General features: G+C 54.3%; 1 protein-coding gene across 4 annotated transcripts; it reads right to left on the bottom strand.

Annotated features, from left to right (window-relative positions):
• Positions 1 to 2,177: 2,177 nt before the first annotated feature.
• On the bottom strand, positions 2,178 to 14,107 carry NEURL3 (neuralized E3 ubiquitin protein ligase 3). Of its 4 annotated transcripts, none has more exons than XM_054475826.2 (5): positions 13,704 to 13,774; positions 5,711 to 6,057; positions 4,962 to 5,447; positions 3,902 to 3,973; positions 2,186 to 2,974 (listed from the first exon to the last, which is right to left on the bottom strand). In XM_054475826.2, exons 2-5 carry the CDS (start codon positions 5,814 to 5,816, stop codon positions 2,772 to 2,774), a joined length of 867 nt encoding a protein of 288 aa, XP_054331801.1. In that variant the 5' UTR covers positions 5,817 to 6,057; positions 13,704 to 13,774; the 3' UTR covers positions 2,186 to 2,771. The 4 variants fall into 4 exon arrangements, with proteins under 4 accessions (XP_054331805.1, XP_054331801.1, XP_054331803.1 ...); XM_054475828.1 differs by having other exon boundaries at positions 5,711 to 5,902; positions 13,704 to 13,749; XM_054475830.1 differs by lacking the exons at positions 5,711 to 6,057; positions 13,704 to 13,774 and adding an exon at positions 9,783 to 12,308 and having other exon boundaries at positions 2,178 to 2,974.
• Between the last annotated feature and the right edge of the window lie 5,883 nt (positions 14,108 to 19,990).

A 19,990-nucleotide genomic window follows, 5' to 3' on the forward strand; every position in this document is an offset into this window, starting at 1 on the left:
TCTAGTAAATCTAACATCAAGGCTCTCTCAGGGACAGTTTCTAGTGACTGATTTTTTCCTGTGCATAGGCCATACTTTCTTATTTCTTTGAAGATCTCATAATTTTTCTTTAAAAACTAGAGCTCTTTAGGTAATATAATTTGGAAGCCCTGATAATCAGACACTCACTCTTCCAGGTCTTGTTGTTGCCAGTTTCTTGCTGCTGTTTCTGTGGGGCTTTTGTTGTTGTTGTTTTTCTGTTGTTTTTTGCTCACTTTCCGGGACTAATTCTGTAAAGTCTACATTCCTTGTAATGTGTAGCCAACTGAAGTCTCTGCTCAGTTAGATTAGTGGTCAGCTAATGATCAGACAGAGATTTCCTTAAATGCCTTGAGCTAGTAAATCTTCCACCTTTTGACAAGGAGCTCTGTTTGTGGGTTGGGGCACCTTCAATGCTCAGGAAGTTTCTAACTCTGTCTTACCCTTTGCTTCCTACTTTCACAGGGCCTCAAGGTCAGCCAAAGTGAGAGATTGGGGTCCTCTTAGTCTTTCCTGAGTGTGTACACAGCCTTGTAGATCCCCAGGAGTATATCATAACTTTTCAAAATTCTCTACGGACATCTCATTTCACAGATCTTCCTTTTAAATCTCTGGCCAGGCTCTTGTTTGCCTCAGCTAGTATCACAGACTTAGGCAGCTGTAATGTTAAACAATTGAAACTGATTATGCTTGGCAAATGTCCCAGGGATAGGGGTTTCCCATGGAGCGGGTCCCAGGTAGGGTTAAAGAATGACAACGCCCTGTAAATGAAACTTTTCCAGAGAACGAAGATGTAGGTCAGATAGTGACAATAGTCTAGGGATGGAGCTTGCCGAGGAGCTCCCAACTGAGTCTGTCCATCCACCCTGAGTGGCTTCAAGGCTGCTGGTTTTCAGAACTACTGTGGAGCTAGAGGCAGAGGGATGGGAGGAGTTAACAACACAAACCCCACTGTTCTTACCAAAGTACAGCAGTTTATCTCAGATAAGCATCCTTCAGATTATTGTTAGCCTCTGGTTAATTTCTAGAGCTCTGAAAAAGTTGATTTTGGTAACTTTGCCAGTATTTTTGTTGTTTTTATGGAAGAATGGGTTTACAGAGGTCCTTACTCCACCATTCCAGAAGGCCCACCTCTGGTTAGAGATCTTTTCTAAAATCAGGCTTTCTAGATGTTACCTAATAAGGTAGTGTTCACTGGAATTAGGATTAAAGTACTGCCCTCACCCTGAAGCTATCTGGGCATAGAGGGGAAAAATAAGACATTTAAAGGATGAAAATACTTGCTTTAGGATCCATAGAAATCATTCCAAAGTATTGGGGTGACTGGAGGCCCTTGGTAAAAGTCAGTGGGCTACTGGGACTCACACAAGGCCCCTGACAACCATTCCAGTGCACTCTTGGGACCTTCCCCTGGGAGATGCCTTTTCCAGGGAAAGGGAGCTGCGATTTTTGAGTCCTTCTTCTAAGTTAGAAGTTGCATATTCATGCTCCTCACAACTTACCAACAAGAAAATTATCCTATTTCCATTTTACAGATGAAGAAACTGAGGCTCATGGAGGTCAACTCACATGCCCCAGGTCAGAGCACTTATGGGTGGTAGTGAGGGGATCCCACTCCAGAGTGAAAGGTACTCAGGTGTCATCAAATCCAGCATCCTGACCCTCTGTTTGGCTATGTGGTGGGCAGAAGGGCAGTGTGTGGAGGTGCCCATACTTTCCATTTTGGGCACAATAGGTTGGTATTCCCTTCATAGAGCCCTCTCCCCCAGGAGTGGCTTCCCCAGCAGCCACAGAGCAGGGAACAACAGCAAAGTCACAGGCACAGCTTGCCCCTGCCAGACACCTGCTGAGGTGCGCTCCCAGGCCGGCCAACTCCTGCCTTCAGTCGGGGGCCACAGCCTCCAGGCAGTGCCCCAAAATCAAGGGTGGCAAGGGCAAAAAGTCTGGTTGGGACTTGAGGATTGGGATTATAAGACTACCCCCTTCATGTGCTCAGTCCATGGGCCCGAGTGCCCAGAGGCCCACCCAGGCCACCTACAACCCCAGATTGTGGGGAAAACAGAATGGCATGTCTCCAAATGCTGCATCATCCTGAGCAGCCCACAGCTCCTACCCCACTCCCAGACTGCAAGCAAGAGGATACAGGCACTACAAAGTCATTCAGGAAACACAAACTTTATTTTGATATCTCAGAAACTGGCAAGGAAATTACCACAGTGACAACAATACACTTTCATGTTTTAAATCATCTTCAGACTCATGGTCTCACTGGGACCTCGTGACCACCCTGAAAGGGAGGCAGGGCGGGTAACTACAGATCCACTCTACTGGGGACTTGTGGGAGGCAACCCAGCTTCCACGTGGAACTTTATACATTCCATGCAGATACCTCCTGCTTCGAGTCCAGGTTCTTCAATACCCAGGAGGTACAGGGCTTCACCAGACACAACAGATACCTGAACTCCCTCAGCTGTAAAACTGATTGGGGATTGGGCCACCCCATCTCTAAACAAAGCACCCCATCAGAAGGATAGTTCTGGCATGGACAGAAAGGGGTTTTTCCTTGCTATCCTGTCAGGGAACGGGTGGAGGCAGCAGACAGCACCTCCCTGCCTTCCTCTCTCTGCCGCACCTCTTGCTAATCAGCCCTTCTGACTCTTCCCCAGAAAGAAGGTAGGGCTGCGCCTCCTTCCTCTGCAGGGGCCGGACTCAGATCTAGGCCCGGGCTGCCACTCATACTGGGAAGCCTCCTCTCATGAGCCTTCCTCAACCCTGAGAGCAGGAGGGCCCTGCGCAGGGGCTACCGCCTCTATCTGCCAGCGGCACACAGGGCACTTGGCCGTGTCGCTGAAGACCCGCCAGGCACAGTATCTGCAGAAGTATGTGTGGCCGCAGGGCACAAGGCAGGTGTTGGCAGCGTGATAGAAGCAGATGGCACACTCCTCTCCTGGTGTGGCTGGAAGAGGGAACAACACAGGTCAGGGCACATGGGGGAAGGGGTGGGCAACCCGCTTACAATGTGACCACAGAGAATGACAGAGAAACATGTAGCTGTATTTTGAAGAATATTACCTAGTGAGGAAATGCTTACAGTGTAATCAAGTGAAAAAAAGGGGGAAGAAAACATATTTATATATATATTCAAATTCCAATTTAGAGAGAAGGAAAACAAAGCACAGACAAGTCCCTATATATACACGTCTATATTGATGACCGAAAATACTGGGAGGAGATCCACCCAAGAGGTAATGGGTGATTTTTTTTTTAGCTTTCCTCTTTATCCTTTAATCTTTTTTTATTTTTTAGAGACAGTCTCACTCTGTCATCCAGGCTGGAGTGCAGTGGTGTGATCACAGCTCACCGCAGCCTCAGCCAGCTGGGCTCAAGCAATCCTTTCACCTCAGCCTCCCGAGTAGCTGGGACCACAGGCATGCACCACCACACTCAGCTAATTTTTGTACTTTTTGTAGACAGGGTTTCGCCATGTTGCCCAGGCTGGTCTCAAACTCCTGGGCTCAAGCGATCCTCCTGCCTTGGCCTCCCAAAGTACAGGGATTACAGGTGTGAGCCACTGCACCCCACCTATCCTTTCATCTTTATTTCCATCGGCAAAGCATTTACAATGAATGTGGATGACTTTTTAAAGCAAGAACAAAATAACACTGTCTGTTCATAAAAGTGCTCTTATAACTCACAGAGTAGGCCAATGCTCTCGAAGGCAGAGATGCCAGGTTGCTTTTAGATTTCCAGTAGGCAGAGCCAAATCTTTTGGCCCAAAGCCTGTGAGAGACTTGAATGAACAACCAGTAGGATGTGGGGCTTCTCCCTCCACTCCCAGGTGCTGGATTCCTGGGGAGTCCCTGGTGCTTGGGAAGATACTCACCTTTGGGCTCAGGCACAGCCTTGTCACTGAGGTCCCATGGCATGGCTGTTGGGAGCCGGCTGGCTGTGGGATCTGAGGCAGAGAGAGAAACTCAGGTCCAGGACGGCAAGCCCAGGTGTCCCCATCCCCGCCCCTGGCCCCGCAGCAAAGTGTCCGGTCTCCTTTCTTTCCTGGGTTGCAATGCTGAGCCCCCATCCCCAAATTTTAAGACCCTGTCCTGGCCATCCCTTCCCCAGCTTAACCCAGCTGAGAATCCGAGAATCCTTGGGGCTGGAGATTCCTCCTCCTGAGCCACCTTCCTTCAGGCCCCTCTTATTTGCCCTCCAGCCGCTGCCTGAGTGGAGACCCTCGGCCAAGGCACATTCCCAACCCAGACGGGCATCAACATCTCCCAAGAGCCTGGACAAACACAGGTTCAGGGCTCCACTCCAGACCCCGCAAATCAGGCGCTTCAGGTGTGAGGCGCTGGCAGCTGTGACAAATGGTTTTAACAAATTTGCTGGCAGGAGGCGGGGAGTGGACCACCACCCAGCCCAGGAATGCCAATATTTTTTGTTATGGGTATTACTGCCTCTCTGTGCTCCCCTGAAATCCACCTTCTTCTGGGGTGGCTAAAGGGATGGCTCTCTTTTCCCCCCCACTGACTGAGAGGCTCAGCTTTCTCCCTGCAGGCACTCTCCATGCGCACCTCTAGCCTCACCTGTGTGTTTCCTTTGCTTGCCACCTTTGTATCTAGTGAACTCCTATTTAGGCTGCAAAGCCAGCCCAAATGTTTCTTCCTTTGTAAAAGGAGATGCGCACTCTAACAGGTGTTTGGGTTAACAGATGGTGTGAGTGCTGGTCCTATCTGCTTATCATTCTTTAGGGACAAGACTGCCCTCCCTACGACTGGGCCTTGTCTATCTGGCGTCTCCAGTGCCCATCTTCACAGCTAACACTGGGCAGGCGCTGATGGAATAACTGAATGTGAACGTTCTTCCTATGGCTCTGGATCGGTGTGGGGTGCCACTGGAGCCCCCATCTCCCCACCTCCCCTGCGGGGTCCCCATGGTCGCCTCACCCAGCAGCTCGATGGCCTTAGTGGTCCCGTACACGTCCATCACGGCCCAGAGCGGGGTGCCGACGGGCACGCCCTCACGCAGCAGGAGCCGGCAGCCAGCGTTGACCTTGGCGAAGAGGCGGCCGCGGCGGTCCACCCAGAAGCGGACCACGTCCCCTGTGAGCGCGCAGCCCTCAGGCAGCACGGCCGCCCACGTCGGGCTCTGCTCCTCCAGGTCGGGGCACACGAAGGGCGGCAGGCTGGGCACGGACACGCACGCGGGGTCCAGGCGCGTGAAGCCCACGCGGAGGCCGCCGCACCAGCCGCTCTCCTCCCGCAGCACTCGCAGCGCCACACGCTCGCCCGGGCGCACCGGCCGCTGGCTGAACACGATGCCGTCGTGGAACGTGGCGCGCCTGTGCGCGATGCAGCCACGCGTGTCCAGACGCACCTGTGCGCCCTTGGCCTCGGCATGGAAGCGAAGTGCCTCTCGGGGCGCCTTGGCGTCTGTGGGTTGATGGGGAGTGTCCGTGCTAGCTGGGTCTGGACCCACCAGCTCCCCAGAGAGCCCCCAGTATCCCAGAGTCCCTCACACCTGGGAGCACCTTGACCTTCCCCTAGGGACCATTTCCACCTCTCTCGGTTCCTGCAGGGATGTTATGAAAACTATAGGAACTGATGTCTCTTTGTGCTCTTCCTGCGACCAATCTAGTAATGGTTATTATTGTTCAAGAGGAAGAGTAGGTTTAGTCAGGCATAAATATCTATACCTTTGTTATACACGTTTTTTTTTGTTTGTTTTCTTTTGTTTTGTTTTGTTTTCAGAGATGAGTTCTTGCTGTGTTGCCCAGGCTGGTCTTGAACTCTTGGCCTCATGTGATCCTCCTGCCTCTGCCTCCCAAAGCGCTAGGATTGCAGGCATGAGCCACTGCGCCCAGCCCATACATTTATTCTACATGCACCTAAAAATGACGGAAGAGGAGACAGACAGTTTCGCTGACTGTGGTCTGCTCCAGGAGGCCGTCTGCTATTCCCTCTCTGCTTGTCTCTCATTTTCCCATGGGGAGCCGCATCACTTCTGAAGACCATGGCCCCCAGCAATGGTGACGTCCTTGTCCTGGGAGAGAAAGGGGCTTGGCTGCTCACCACAGGGTATGGGTGCAGGCTGGAGAGGGAGTCCCATGTTAGCCCCTCAGAATCCTGGGTGGGGTCCAGCCTGGCTCTGGCATGGGCTCTGAAACCAGGGGACTTCCCATAGGACTCTGCCTGGCGGTCAGAAGGGGAAAGCACCTCACTGAGCAGCCCTTCCTCTCCACTCAGCCTGCAGGAAGCTGGTGGGGCTTCCTACCCCAGAACTGCCTTAGCCGGCCTTGCCCCTCCCCTCCTGGTCCTGCTCTTTCTGGGCTGGGAGAGGGAGGCTGGCTGGCTGTTTGCTGTTGAAAATAAAAGGTGAATTCAATCAGAACTTAAGCCAGACCCCATCCTAAGGAGCAAGGCCACTCCCCTCCCAGATCAGGTCACCCTCCCCTGGCAAGGCAGGCACTCTGACCACACACAGGTTTACACCCTCTAGTGGAGCCCAGGACCAGGAGGCTCCATCTGGTCAGGCACCAGGACACCTTTGCGGTGACAGTGACTCTGTCCCTGACTTCCACAGGCCAAAGGTAAGCCTACCTGCAGTGACCTTTCCCCAGCATTAAGGACCAGTGCTCACCGTGGCCTTGGGACTCTCACAGAGCCCTGTGTATCCGCATTCACCCCTCGCCTGTGCCCCACCCGTGCCTTCCCATGATGCACTCATCCCTTCCCACGAATCCCGGCAGGCCTGCCCAGCTCCCCGTGCCTCAAGGCTGCACCTAGGCAAGGAGAAGTCTCAGAGCCAGCACACATGGAGAGCCGGAGCCAGGCCGGGGGCCCTGACATCAGTGAACATGACCTTGTGCCCATGGTTGAGGCTGCTCCATGGAGGGCAGTGAGACACCGGCTGGGCCATGGCTAACACCCCCATTCCAGACCTGCCCTGCTGCTGGCCCAGGCACGTCACTGTCCTCCAGGGCCCAGCCACCTCACCCACAAACAGCAGTGAGGTGCATGTCCAGCAAGGCCAGGAGTCTCGAGACACCTGTCTGGAGTCCTGTTCACTGCCTACCTGACCAGGCATGGGGCTGGGGGTGCCAGGGCAAGCAGGGGCTCTTGGCGCAACCAGCCACAATCTAGGAGGGCAGAGGCCAGCCCTTTGGCTGGGTCACTGCCCATCCCTGAGGTGGGAACTGGAGAGAAGCCCTGGAGTGGGCTTGGCAAGAGGCTGGAGCAATGGCCCTGGATGAGGGGCAGTGCCGGAGATGGTGGCCGGCATCCAAGCCCTCTCTACAAACTGCCACACCCAATCCTGCTGCCATCCTAAGAGGCAGACAGTGGGCAAGTGGCTGGCCCCACCCCACAGCAATCAGCGGCAGAACTAGGGTTGATGAGGAGTTCTCCCAGCCTCACCCAGTGCAGCCCCTACAGGGAAAGGGGAACCCCTGGGGTCAGGGGAGCTGCAGCCCTGTCATGCTGAGCACCATGGGCCTAGACGGGAACCAGCAGAGATGAGCCCGTCCTCGTTGGGGATGGAGTTTCCACCCCACCCTCTAGGCAGGTGCCCGGGACAGAGGCTGGCTCCATGCAGGACTGGCTCTGGGGGCAAGGAGGGGTGGAGGACGGGAGGTAACCTCACTCCTCCATCCACTTCCTGGAGGGAGTAGGGAACTGGCTGGCTGGAGGCAGTCCAGGGAGGAGGGGAACTCCTCCGGAATGGCCTTGAGGGTTCATGAGGCCCTGGGAGCCCGTGAGAAGCAGGCCTTGCCCTGGAGGATAATTTGACAGTTTGCAAACCTCCCCGATCCCTGCCTCAGGAGCCTTCTCAGCAGCTCTGTATGGAGCTAAGTCCTCATGTCACCAGGGCTGGTGGGTGCCGAGGGGACGTAGTGGCTGCACAGGTCACTCTGCAGAGGGGCACCTAAGCAGCCTCCTCTGTGCTGCTCACTCAGGCTCCGCCCCCTACCTCGGGCAGCCCCCTGGGACCTGGCAGGGCAGCAAAAGGTCCCTTAGGGCACAGCCTCTCATCTACGAAGACTCTTGGTCTGTCTGCATGGTCATGTCAGCTATTCACTATGCACCACCAAGGCTGAGTGGGGCTGAAACCCACCCCCGCCCCACCAGCCTGGCAAGGGCCCACAGGACCGTGTCCACCTACTTCACACAGGACTCTGTGCCTGGGTCTGGAGCAGGGTCGAGGTGGCCTGACGGGTATGATCACCACCTCCACTCCACCTGTCTCCTCCCACAAGGCCTGCAGGGGTCCTCCCACACTTTGACCCAGGCAGCCCGGGACACCCTACTTCCAGGGTGGGGAGTGGCAGAGGTGGGCAAAGGCCACATGTGGCTCTCCAAGCAGACCTGTCCCCAGTGGCTGGGCTGGCACAGGGTTCAGATCATCCCGGTGCCCAAGCACCCTCACACCTAGAGGAGCCGCTCTTTCTATGGGTCCTGTTTTCAGGCAGGACCCTGAGTTCAGAGAAGCTGAGTGCCCTGCCCATGGGCGATCTCTCCAATTACTCCACTTGCCCCAGGGTCCCCACTGCTGAGGGGGTGGACTGCCTGTGGGCAAAGCAGGGCCTCTGGGGTGTCTACTCCAGGACAGGTAGAGTCAGATTCCAGATTCTCTAAGGTCTTGGAATTTGAGTGGGGCAGGGGCAGCCCTTTGCTCAGCGAGAGCCTCTAGGGATCTCCATCATCACCACTCCTCCAGGTGTCAAGCCTTTCGAGGTGTCAGGCACTCATAAGCACTTTGCAGCATCTTTTTCTCCTTACCCTGCCTCGGGGGAAGCCCTCAGAGCTTGAGAAGGCTGTGCTAGTCATCTCTGTTTTTGCAGCCAGAAAGTGGGGGATCCCAGCCCTGCTCCTGGCCACTGCACTCTCATGCCACCTCCTTTAAGGACCATCATTTCCCTGCCAAACACCATTACTGTGACAGCAGCAGTGGCTCTTGGCACAGCCAACTACTAGTCTGTGAGCCTGTGGTGCCCACCAGGGGACAGAGGGCCCTGAGCCCAGGCTTCCAGCTCTTTACCTGGGAGGGTAGGTCCAGAGATGCACAACCCCAATAGCTGGTGCTGAAAGACCAGGTCCTCAAGGCCGGGCACAGTGGCTCACGCCTATAATCCCAGTACTTTGGGAGGCCAAAGTGGCCGGATCACAAGGTCAGGAGATCGCGACCATCCTGGCTAACACGGTGAAACCCCTTCTGTACTAAAAATACAAAACAAAATTAGCCGGGCATGGTGGCGGGCGCCTGTAGTCCCAGCTACTCGGGAGGCTGAGGCAGGAGAATGGCGTGAACCCGGGAGGCAGAGCTTGCAGTGAGCTGAGATCGCACCACTGCACTCCAGCCTGGGCAACAGAGCGAGACTCCGTCTCAAAAAAAAAAAAAAAAAAAAAAAAAAGACCAGGTCCTCTATCTCCCCCGCATATGGCTCTTCCACTACGGGACACCTGTGGCCTCAGGTGAGGCTTGCAGAGAACCTTTGTGCCTATCACTCTTTTGATTTGTGCGTTTGATTTTATAAAGATCCCTGTAAGCCAGCAGGCATTGTCCCCAGCCTGGAGATGTAGAAACTGAGGCCCAGGGACAAAGTGACTTACCCAAGGTCCCACAGCTCAACTTGGCAGAACTGGGACCCCACCAGCCCCCTAAACTTTACACTGACCACATCTCTACTCCAGCAATGACACAGAGCACCCTCCGCTACCTGTACCCCTAGTCCAGAGACCAAGCTCCGGGCTTGCAGGAGGTCTACTTACTGGCCTCGAAGCAGAGCTGGGCACCCATCAGTCTAAGGTCCTCAGGCACAGGCCCCCAGGTCTAGAAGGAACTGTCTGGAGAAGGCCAGTGGACAGGTTACCAAAGATTCAGCAGGTCTGCTTTTTATGGGCCAGAGATCACGTTACAAAGTTGATGATTAATTCAATGGTGCTGTCATGTGTTACTATATCCAGGGGATTTCCCAGTGATTTCTCCTGACTCGCAGCCTGACCTGCTGGAGCTGGCCGGCCTAAGAGAAGGAAACAGGAATGGGGGACTGGCCTGGGTAGGTCTTACGGTAGCCTTCTTTCTCACTTCTGACCAATCTCAAGCTGGCCGTGCATTGTAATGGTTCAAGCATGTTAATAAATACCTATGTCCAGCCCCGCCCCCAAAGACTCCGGTTCCACTGGCCTAGGGTGGAACCCAGGCATCGGGAGTTTACAGAGCAACGCAGGTGATTCTAATGTACAGCCAGGCTGGAGATTCGCTGCAGCAGACCCTGGCACACAGAAGGAACTCAATCTGTGTTGCTGAAGCAGATTGAATTGCATTTGCTGTATCCCAGGGCCTGGGAAATTGTGCACCTCCAATAGAGAGGAGGGGTAAAGCAGACAGAAGAAGAGAGGAGCTGATGGTCCCTCCAGCCTTTCCCACTGGAATTTCTGGGAATTCCACTTTCCCAGAACTGCCACAAAATGCAAGTAGCCCTACAGACGGTCACTCCAAAGGTCTAGCTCCCAATGTGTTAGCACTGGAAAAGAAGCCAAAGGTATTCTAGCCGCTCAATATTTATTTCGGTTAGGAAAACTGAGGCTCATGGAGGGAAGGTGGCTTACTCTAACCTAGTGCTTCTCACTCACATTGCAACATACTCTCAAATCTCCTGGGGATCTTGTTAAAATGCAGATTGACTCAGAAAGCCTGAGGCCCTACCTGAGATATGTGGACTTTTTTTTTTTTTTTTTGAGACAGGGTCTCGCTGTCATTCAGGCTAGAGTGCAGTGGTGTGATCATGGCTCACTACAACCTGAAACTCCCTAGCTCAAGTGATCCTCCCACCTCAGCCTCCTGAGTAGCTGGGACCACAGGTGCACCCCACCATGCCTAGCTAATAGTTTTGATATTGTGAAGACAGGTCTAGCTATGTGGCCCAGGCTGGTCTCAAACTTCTGACCTCAAGCAATCCTCCCATCTCAGCATCCCCAGGTGCTGAGATTACAGGCATAAGCCACCGCACCTGGCCAAGTGGATCCTACTTTAGATGGCAAGGGCCTGGTGGGTTTGGAGCCTTGTGAGTGCCCTGACCCTCAACCTGTGGGCTAAGCCCCTCCCAAGACCCCAGATCAAGGCCACAATCAGTGACTGCTCGGCTAAGGGATGGCTAGCGCCAGGTACGTGCTCCACCTTAGAGCAGGCTGCCTTGGGTGGTTCCCCAGAGCGCTGGAGCCATGCACCTTGTTAATAAATCACACTCTCATGAGAGGTATGTGTGGCATCTTATCAGGGAAGTCAACTCTGAGCCTCAGACTGTCTGGAAAATTACCTGGCAAGCTATGACCCTCAGGCCACCCAAAGCCGGCAGGCTGGGGTGGTATAGTCAGTCGCATCAGCAGGACCTTGGGCCATGAGGCAGCTGGGGGGCAGAGGGGGTCATTCTGAGGAGCTAAAGCCTGCCTAAAGCCTCCCATCCAGGGGACAGGCATACCTGCCACACACTCTGTGTTTGTTTATTGAACAAACTGCCAGGGTTCAGGACATGCCACCCCAAAATATGGCACCTTGGCATTTAAGAAAACAGCAAAAGCAGGAAGGCCTCACTCACCTTCCCTTTGCCCGAACCCCCTGAAGTAGGGCCATGAGGCCATAAGACCCATCCTTACCTCTGAAGACACAGGGACAGAGAGAAGAATCTGAACAGGCTGGCTGACTCTCCCCGGTTTATTACCCCTTCCCCCTTTAGCCAATCACTTCTCCACGATGCCCACTCTTCATGAAACCAACGCATAAAAATACATGTCCCCATTTCTTTGGGTCTTCATTTCTGAAGGCCCCTGTGTCATGTAAAATTTACATGAAATAAATTCGTGTGCTTTTCTCTTGTTGACCTGTCTTTTGTTATAAGTGTCCTAGCCATGAACCCAGCAATGGGTGAGGAAAGATTCTACTTTTCTACTTTTCCTCCCCTGCAGAATGCTACCGTTTTTTGTTGTTGTTGTTGTTGTTGTTTTTGAGACAGAGTCTTGCTCTGTGGCCCAGACTGGAGTGCAGTGGCACGATCTCGGCTCACTGCAACCTCTGCCTCCCAGGTTCAAGCAGCTCTCCTGCCTCAGCCTCCCAAGTAACTGGGACTGTGGCGCGCTCCACGACGCTCAGTTAATTTTTGTATTTTTAGTAGAGATGAGGTTTCACCATGTTGGCCAGGATGGTCTCGATCTACTGACCTCGTGATCCACCCGCCTCGGCCTCCCAAAGTGCTGGGATTACAGGCGTGAGTCACCGCGCCTGGCCCGGAATGCTACCGTTCTAAGTGCAGAACTTACCTGATAGTCCTCATGGCAACTCCTCAAAAAGGTTCTGTTTATTGTAATCATTTCCATTACACACGTGGGGAAACTGAGGCACACGACAGTTACGCAGCTTGTTCAGCTCACTAGGCATGACGTGACAGGCTGGGATTCGGCCCAGGTATCGTGGCTGGAGACCGTGTGCCTTGCCCCCCTCCACCGCCACTCGCCGCGGAGACTCCGCCCCTTGGAAGTGCCCCCTAATTAGGAATATCTCCCCCACTGGACTGCGCGGGCACAGAGCAGGAGCTTTGTAGATAGGCCTAACCGGCTGCTGAGTGTGAGGTGGAGGCTGCCCCGCAGTAGATGTCACCCGCCAGCCCCGCTGCAAACTTTTGCTCTGAGAGGGGCGGGCCTGGGCCCTGGAGAGCGGGGGGGGCCTCCCCTGGGCCGAGACTGCGGCGGCCCCTGCTGGCGGCGGTCAGTACTGCAGGAGGCGCCGAGGGCCCGGGAACCCCCAAAGCCGGGAGGGGCGCGCCAGAGGGAGGTCAGCGGCGCCGAAGCTCACTATACCGCAGCTCCCACACGCCCGTCTCCCAGGGTGGGCGGTAGCCTCACAGGGACCTCTCTGTTGCAGTCGGCCTCTCTTGCCCAGAGCCCCATCACTACACATGTCTTCACGCAGGTTATCTCTCAAGACTCAGCCCGCGCTCCGGGAAGAGCCTGGCACACGAGGAAGCCACTGCTGCCCCGCGCCCACGCCAGCCTGCGGCCCAGCGGGACCGGGAGCCCAGCCCAACCTGGGGCACTGTCAGGCAGCCCCGTCCCTCGTGGGCCCTGCCTTTAAGGCCCTGGGACGCCTACCTATGATACTTGCCAGCCCTCATCCGTTCCCCGCCGGGCCAAAATCTCAGAGGGCAGGGGCTGCCCTGCCTAGAAACCAGCCCCAGAACATCAGGGCCGCGGGCGCTGTAGGCGGTCGGCCAGGGCGCGCAGGGGCCAAACAGGGCAGCGTTGGGAGTTTTTGCACAAGGCACCCCTCTGCCAGCCTCATGGCCCAGCCATGCCACCCCCGTGAACCAAGTGTGCTGGCTCACAGCAGCGCTCTGCACAACAGCCCCAGCCTGGAAACAAGCGAATGTCCACTGCTGTTCACCTCACACTCAGCTGGGGGAGCTGAAATGCTCAGATCCCCGGGAATGCAGGGCCCATTCCCCGGAGGCCAAGGCCAGTGTCTCACCCACACCCAGTCCAGGCCTATGCTTCCCCGGGTCTGCCGCCTAAGCAGCCCTGTCCCTGATCTCTGTCTCAGAGGCTGCTCCCGGCCCAGCTTCCCACAACCATCAGCAGGACCTAAACTGCCGCATATGCGCGCCATGGAATACTGTGCCAAAGAAAACAAATTACTGCTACCTGCAACGACGTGGATAAACCTCACAGCCGTGAGGCTGATGTAAGGGAAGACCCAAAGAGCACCGCGTGCTGCCATTCATAGGAAGTTCAGGCAAAACCCATCCGTGGTGTTCGAAGCAGGACAAGGCTCCCTTTGGGAGTTAGTGATCGGCAGGGACACGAGAAGCCTCTGGCGAGCTGGAAACGTCCTGCACCTTGATCGTGGTCACATAGGTGTGTAGATGTACAAAAAAATCCTTCCAGTCGGACCTTCAAATCATACATAAATTGCATCTTCGTGTTATGTTGGCTAAGCCCTTCCAGCCCTAACAATGTCATTCTGGCGGAGCTGGTGAGTCAGGGAGCATCCACGCCGCCTGGGAAGACCGGCTCTGGAGGCTGGTGGGCTTGACCAGCACTGCCACCCGGTGGCCGGCAGCGGAACTGACCACGGGCCTGGTGCCCTGGAGGGAATGGGCCACAAAGGCTCCGCCAGGACTGCACCTGTGTCCTAGGCGCCGCCCTCAGCCACCAAGTCGGCCTGCCCCACGAGCACCCAACAACTCCACCAAGCCCTCTGGACCAATAGCTGCAGCCCCCACGGGGCCTTGGGGGTGGGAGGGAGGAGAGGGAGGACAGCCTGTAGCACAGTACCAGCCCAGAGTTATTAATAGGTCTGTGCTGTCACTTCCGCCCTGTTGCGGTCCTCCTGGGTCCTGATTCTGCCGGGCGCCTCCACAGCCTTCCTCCCTCCTGGTTCTCCCCGCCAGCACGGGAGCGCCCACTGGGCATGAATGGGGAGCCTGCCAGAGAGGGGAGCTGGGGAAGAGAGGCACAGCTTCCAGGCCTGGCATGGCTGCTCATGCCTGTGCGTGAGGGAAGGGTCAAGGGAAAGGTGTGCCCTCTCTTCTTTTGGTTTCTTGTTTTCCTTTTTCCCGTGCCCCCTCACCCCATACACAACTGTCAGGGTGTCTATCCTGGAAAGACACCTGGTACCTGCCCTGGTGGTGCCTGCCCTGTGTGGGGTGTGTGTGCGCGTGTGCATGTGTGCATGTGTGCATGTGTGTTCAACAGGAATTGATATAGTGCCTGCTATGTGCCAAGCACTGTCCCAGTTCTGGGTAACCAGAGATTGAAGGAAACCCAGTCCTCATCCTTCAGCCACTTTGTGCATGCCCTGGAATTTAGGTAAGTGCTACAAGAGGGCCAAACTGAGGGCTGGGAAAACCAGCGGTGTCGAGGGGTTGTTATGCCCAGGGAATGGGTGAAGGTTTTGTGGAAGAAGAGATATTAAAATTGTGCCCTGAAAGGTAAATAGGATTTCAACAGCCAAGAAAGGAATGAAAGGCATTTCAGGGAGAAGGAATACACACACAGAAGCATAGGAACGGAGACATGATCTGTGCTGTATGGTTGTATCAGGTAGGATTAGGATTGCTTGTATGCAAGAGAATGTCCAAAAGGACAGTGGCTTGAGCAAGGCATGTTCATTTCTTTTTCACATGAAATAAGCTGAAGACAAGCATTCTAGCTAGTCATGACACCTCTGCAGCTGTAGGGGACCCAGGCTTTCTCCACCGTTCAGCTCCACCATTCTAGCACTGGCCTCAAGGTCACTTCATGTACCAAAAGTGCTGCTGGAGCTCCAGCCAGTACATCAGAGCTCCAAGCATCAGGGAAGAGAAAGACTCAAATGGGCACTCCTCTGAGCTAAGCCAGCTTGCAATTAAGCTGATTTACTGGAGGGGCCTATGTAACGTTTTCATTTATAGCTCATTGGCCAGAATCTTGTCACATGGCCACAGCTAGCTGCAAGGAAAACTGAGAAATGTAGTCTTTATCGGGAAGAGCAGCTAAAAATTGGGGTCTGTCACTAAGGAAGAAGGAGAAACTGGATGTTGGTGGGAAGCCAGCACTGCCTAGCCCAGGGTAGAGTAGAGCAGTGGTCCTTCAGCGTGTGGGGAGGGGGCAGGAAGGCAGCCTGATCACAGGGGCCGTGCCGAGGAGGGGCTGGACTCTTCTGTACCAAATAGGGGATTGCTGAAAGATTCTCAGAAGGAGCCAAGGGTTGAGGAATCTGGAACTGTCTGCTTGGGGGAAAGAACCATCAGGCAGAAAATGGAAGCATGCATGGAGGCAAAGGGAACTGTGAGAAGTTAATAAGGGCACGAGGCAAGGAAGGGCACCCCAGAAGAGCCAAGGCTAAGCCTGGCAACAGTGGGAGGTGATGTCAGCGCCCCGGGGAGGGACACAGATCTACTGAGGGTAGTCTGGGAGGAACACAGTACTAGCAGATAGTTGTGTCTGAGGCAGCTGTTAGCCATCAAGTCAGTTGGCTCAAAGGCAACTGAGAATCCAAGTGGAAGCTCAGGCCAGAGAACAGCGCTGGGAACGTAGATGTGGAAGCGACCAGTCATACAGTGGCGGATGGGATTAGCCAGGCAGGGATCCAGTTGTTCAGCTGGAGGACTCTGATGGATCTTTCGGAGTTACTGGGGAAGGAGAACAATGGAGTGACCAAGTGCATAAATTTTGAAGCCAGAGCTGGGTTCAAATCCAGACTTCACCACTTAATAGCCATAAGCCTGTGGGCTGGCTGACAACACTTTCTAAGTCTTAATTTTCTCATGTGCAAAATGGAAATAAAGAGGCCTTCTGTGCAGGCTGATAGGAGGGCTGAATGAGTAATGAGTAGCACATTCCCACACAGGGAACTGCAGTAACCAGTAAATACCTGCTCTTACCAGTAAACCACACCCCCTCCCACCCCCCACTTACTAAAGAGGACATCAGTGCCTTTCTTGGGGCCATTCACTGTGCCCGACAGTCCTCTCACTGCAAGGTGGGGCCCGTGGAGCCCTGTGTGGGATCACTCAGGCGAGATCACAAGCACTGTGCCTCTCCAGGACCCTGAGACCTCCAACCCAGCATGGCTAGGGCAGCCCCTGGCTCTGCCAAACCTCCTGGACAGAGGCATCTGCAGCCCCAGACAGGTGGGTCAAGAGAAGTGTTATGCCTCCTGCCAGCAGGGAAAAGGGGCCACAGCGGGCCATGGCATGCCCCTTTCCTTAAAGGGCACAGCCAGGAAGAGCTCACATGGCACAAACTTCAGCTTGAATCCCACTGGCCAAAGCTTAGTTGTGTGGCCACATCCAGCTGCAAGGAACTAGGAAGTGTAGGCTTTATTCTGGGCAATCATGTGCCCAGCTAGACAGAAATTGGAGTGTTCCAATATTACAATAGAGAAGGAGAGAATGGATATTGAGGGAAAACAGCAGCCGTAGGGTGCAGGGAAAGAGAGAGGGCATGGCCCCCCGGGTGCAGGGTGGTGGGAGGCTCTGAGCGCTGGGAGACCCCATGCACCTGGGACTCACATGTGTGGCATGCACATCGCCTAGCACCCAGCCCGCAGGAACTCCGCTGTGGGGGCACTGTGCGTGGGTGGGCAGGGGAGCTGTTGTAGCTGAGAACCACCTCTACTGGCCAGAAGGACGAATCGCCAACTTCTCCAGTAGATTTTTTCCAGATCCCTGGAGTTCCTTCTGGTCCCTCACCAAAGCCAAAATAGCGCAGAGAGGAAGAAAATATCTTCCTTCCACTCCTCTGAGTTTTTGCCCATTGTCAAAGCTCATTGCAGCCATTGTCATTGTCTCTACTGCCCAGGCCTTGGGGATGGTCCATCCTCCACAGGCAGGGATTGACCATTCCCTAGGTCTCCTGACACCCCCTCCACCTGGCAGAGCTAGGGCCAAATGTTCCCTGCCGGAGTGGAGTGGACTCCAGCCCATTCTGTCTTAAGGAGCCTCTCCTCTCCCAACTTGAGCTTTTTTTTTTTTTTTTTTTGACGAGGTCTCGCTCTGTCACCAGGCTGGAGTACAGTGGCACGATCTTGGCTCACTGCAGCCTCTGCCTCCCGGGTTCAAGCAATCCTCCCACCTCAGCCTCCCAAGTAGCTGGGATTACAGGGGCATGCCACCATGCCAGGCTAATTTTTGCAATTTTAGTAGAGATGGGGTTTTACCACGTTGGCCAGGCTGGTCTCGAACTCCTGACCTCAGGTGATCTGCCTGCCTCGGCCTCCCAAAGTGCTGGGATTACAGGCGTGAGCCACCATGCCCAGCCCCCGACTTGAGCTTTGAGAAGCAAGCTAAGAGTCAACCCTTCCCTCGGAAGCGAAGCACTACCTCTGCCCTGACTGGGCTGCTGCTGCCTCTCTCTGCTCCTCCTTGTGTGTGAAGATATTCGGTGGAGGGAAGAAAGACAGATTCCTCAAATCCTGTCAGTGTATCTGAGTTGTCTTGGCTTGGGTTAGGCTCTGGGTCTTCCGGTAGCTAACCTGGAGCATGGGTCCCCGGCGCCACACGTGCATGCACACCGTCCTTGTGCTTTCATTCCTTCCATTGTGACTGAACGAGTACTTACCTTTTGGTTTGTGCCTTCATGGGGGACTCTAGTGTCTCATCAATCCTTTCAGCAGTACAGTCAGCACACACTGGGGGCCCATGATGTGCCGGGCCTTTGCACGTACCATGAAATAGCCTAGCACAGTCAGCAGCACGGAGTGGGGACTCTGCCACCCACTGGCTGTGGGACTTGGGTGTATTACAGATGGGAACTGGGGCTCAGAAAGACTGAGTGACTCGTATAGGTCAAACCAGGACTGATCCCAAAGTTCTCCACCGTTTTGTTAATTCTAAAATAAAGATGAGGCCGAGCATAGTGGCTCATGCCTGTAATCCCAGCACTTTGGGAGGCACCAGGTGGGTGGATTGCTTGAGGCCAGGAATTTGAGACCAGCCTGGACAGCAGGGCAAAACCCTGTCTCTACAAAAAAATACAAAGATTAGCTGGGTGTGATGGTGGCACACGCCTGTAATGCCAGCTACACGGAGGCTGAGACATGAGAATCGCTGGAACCCAGGAGGCAGAGGCTGCAGTGAGCCGAGTTCACGCGGCTGCACTCCAGCTTGGGTGACAGAGCAAGACTCTATAACAAAAATAAAATAAAAAATAAGGCCAGGCACAGTGGCTTAGGCCTGCAATCCCAGCACTTTGGGAGGCTGAGGCAGGCGGATCACCTGAGGTCGGGAGTTTGAGACCAGCCTGGCCAACATGGCAAAACCCCATCTCTACTAAAAACATAAAAATTAGCCTGCCTTGGTGGTGCGCACCTGTAACCCCAGCTACTCAGGAGGCTGAGGCAGGAGAATCACTTGAAACTTGGGAGGCGGAGGTTGCAGTAAGCCAAGATCAGGCCACTGCACTCCAGCCTGGGCGACAGAGACTCCATCTCAAAAAATAAAATAAAATAAAATAAAATAAAGATCAGGCTCCTGAGTGAAATCTCACATGTCCTTTGAAAATGTGCAAAAGTACAGTACATGTACTGGGCAACATCTATCATTTTTAAGCCACACTTCCTTGTTCTCAGGTTTGTTCTGGATCATCCAGGTGGCTAAGTCAGAGGCTACTGGGTGGGTGTGGGGCTGCAGGCTTTGGATGGAACTGCAGACTTAGCATGCATGTTTGCAGGAGTCACTCTGAGTGGAGCCTGCAGATGAGTGCCTTAGCTGAGGGTAGTGTGCTATTTATTTGAGCTGAAGTAAGGAGACTGCCTGGATCCTCTGGATCCTCTTTCTCCATTCAGAGAGAAGCCCACTGCCTCCTGCTCAAGGGCTCCAGGGACTGACTCCAGGGTGGGTGGGGTAAGCAAGGTTCTATTTTCATGCTTCTGATAAAGACATACCCGAGACTGGACAATTTCCAAAAGAAAGAGGTTTATTGGACTTATGGTTCCACATGGCTGGGGAGGCCTCACAATCATGGTGGAAGGCAAGGAGGAGCAAGTCACATCTTACATGGATGGCACCAGGCAAAGGAGAAAGCTTGTGCAGAGGAACTCCCATTTTAAAAACCATTACATCTTGTGAGACCCATTCACTATCATGAGAACAGCACGGGAAAGATCCCCCACACCATGATTCAACCATCTCCCACTAGGTCCCTCCCACAACACGTGGAAATTATGGGAGCTACAAGATGAGATTTGGGTGGGGACACAGAGCCAAACCATATCACTCCCCTGACAGGTCCCCTGGCTCCTCCTTGCCCCTTTTCTTCCTTCTCCAGATTTTCCTTCTCCTTGTCTCCTTTCCTGTGGATGTTTTCTTCCCTGCAACCCAGTGCACCCAGGTAGCCTCTTTCCCCTTGATTTTACTCAGGTAGCACTGACACAGACATTTGTGAGCAGTAACTTTTACTGAAGCTTTAGGGTCACACAGAGTGTGAGCAGGAAGGCAAGGTTTACA

This window comes from Pongo pygmaeus, chromosome 12 (genome assembly GCF_028885625.2).
Source record: "Pongo pygmaeus isolate AG05252 chromosome 12, NHGRI_mPonPyg2-v2.0_pri, whole genome shotgun sequence".
In the NCBI taxonomy this organism is placed as follows: domain Eukaryota; kingdom Metazoa; phylum Chordata; class Mammalia; order Primates; family Hominidae; genus Pongo; species Pongo pygmaeus.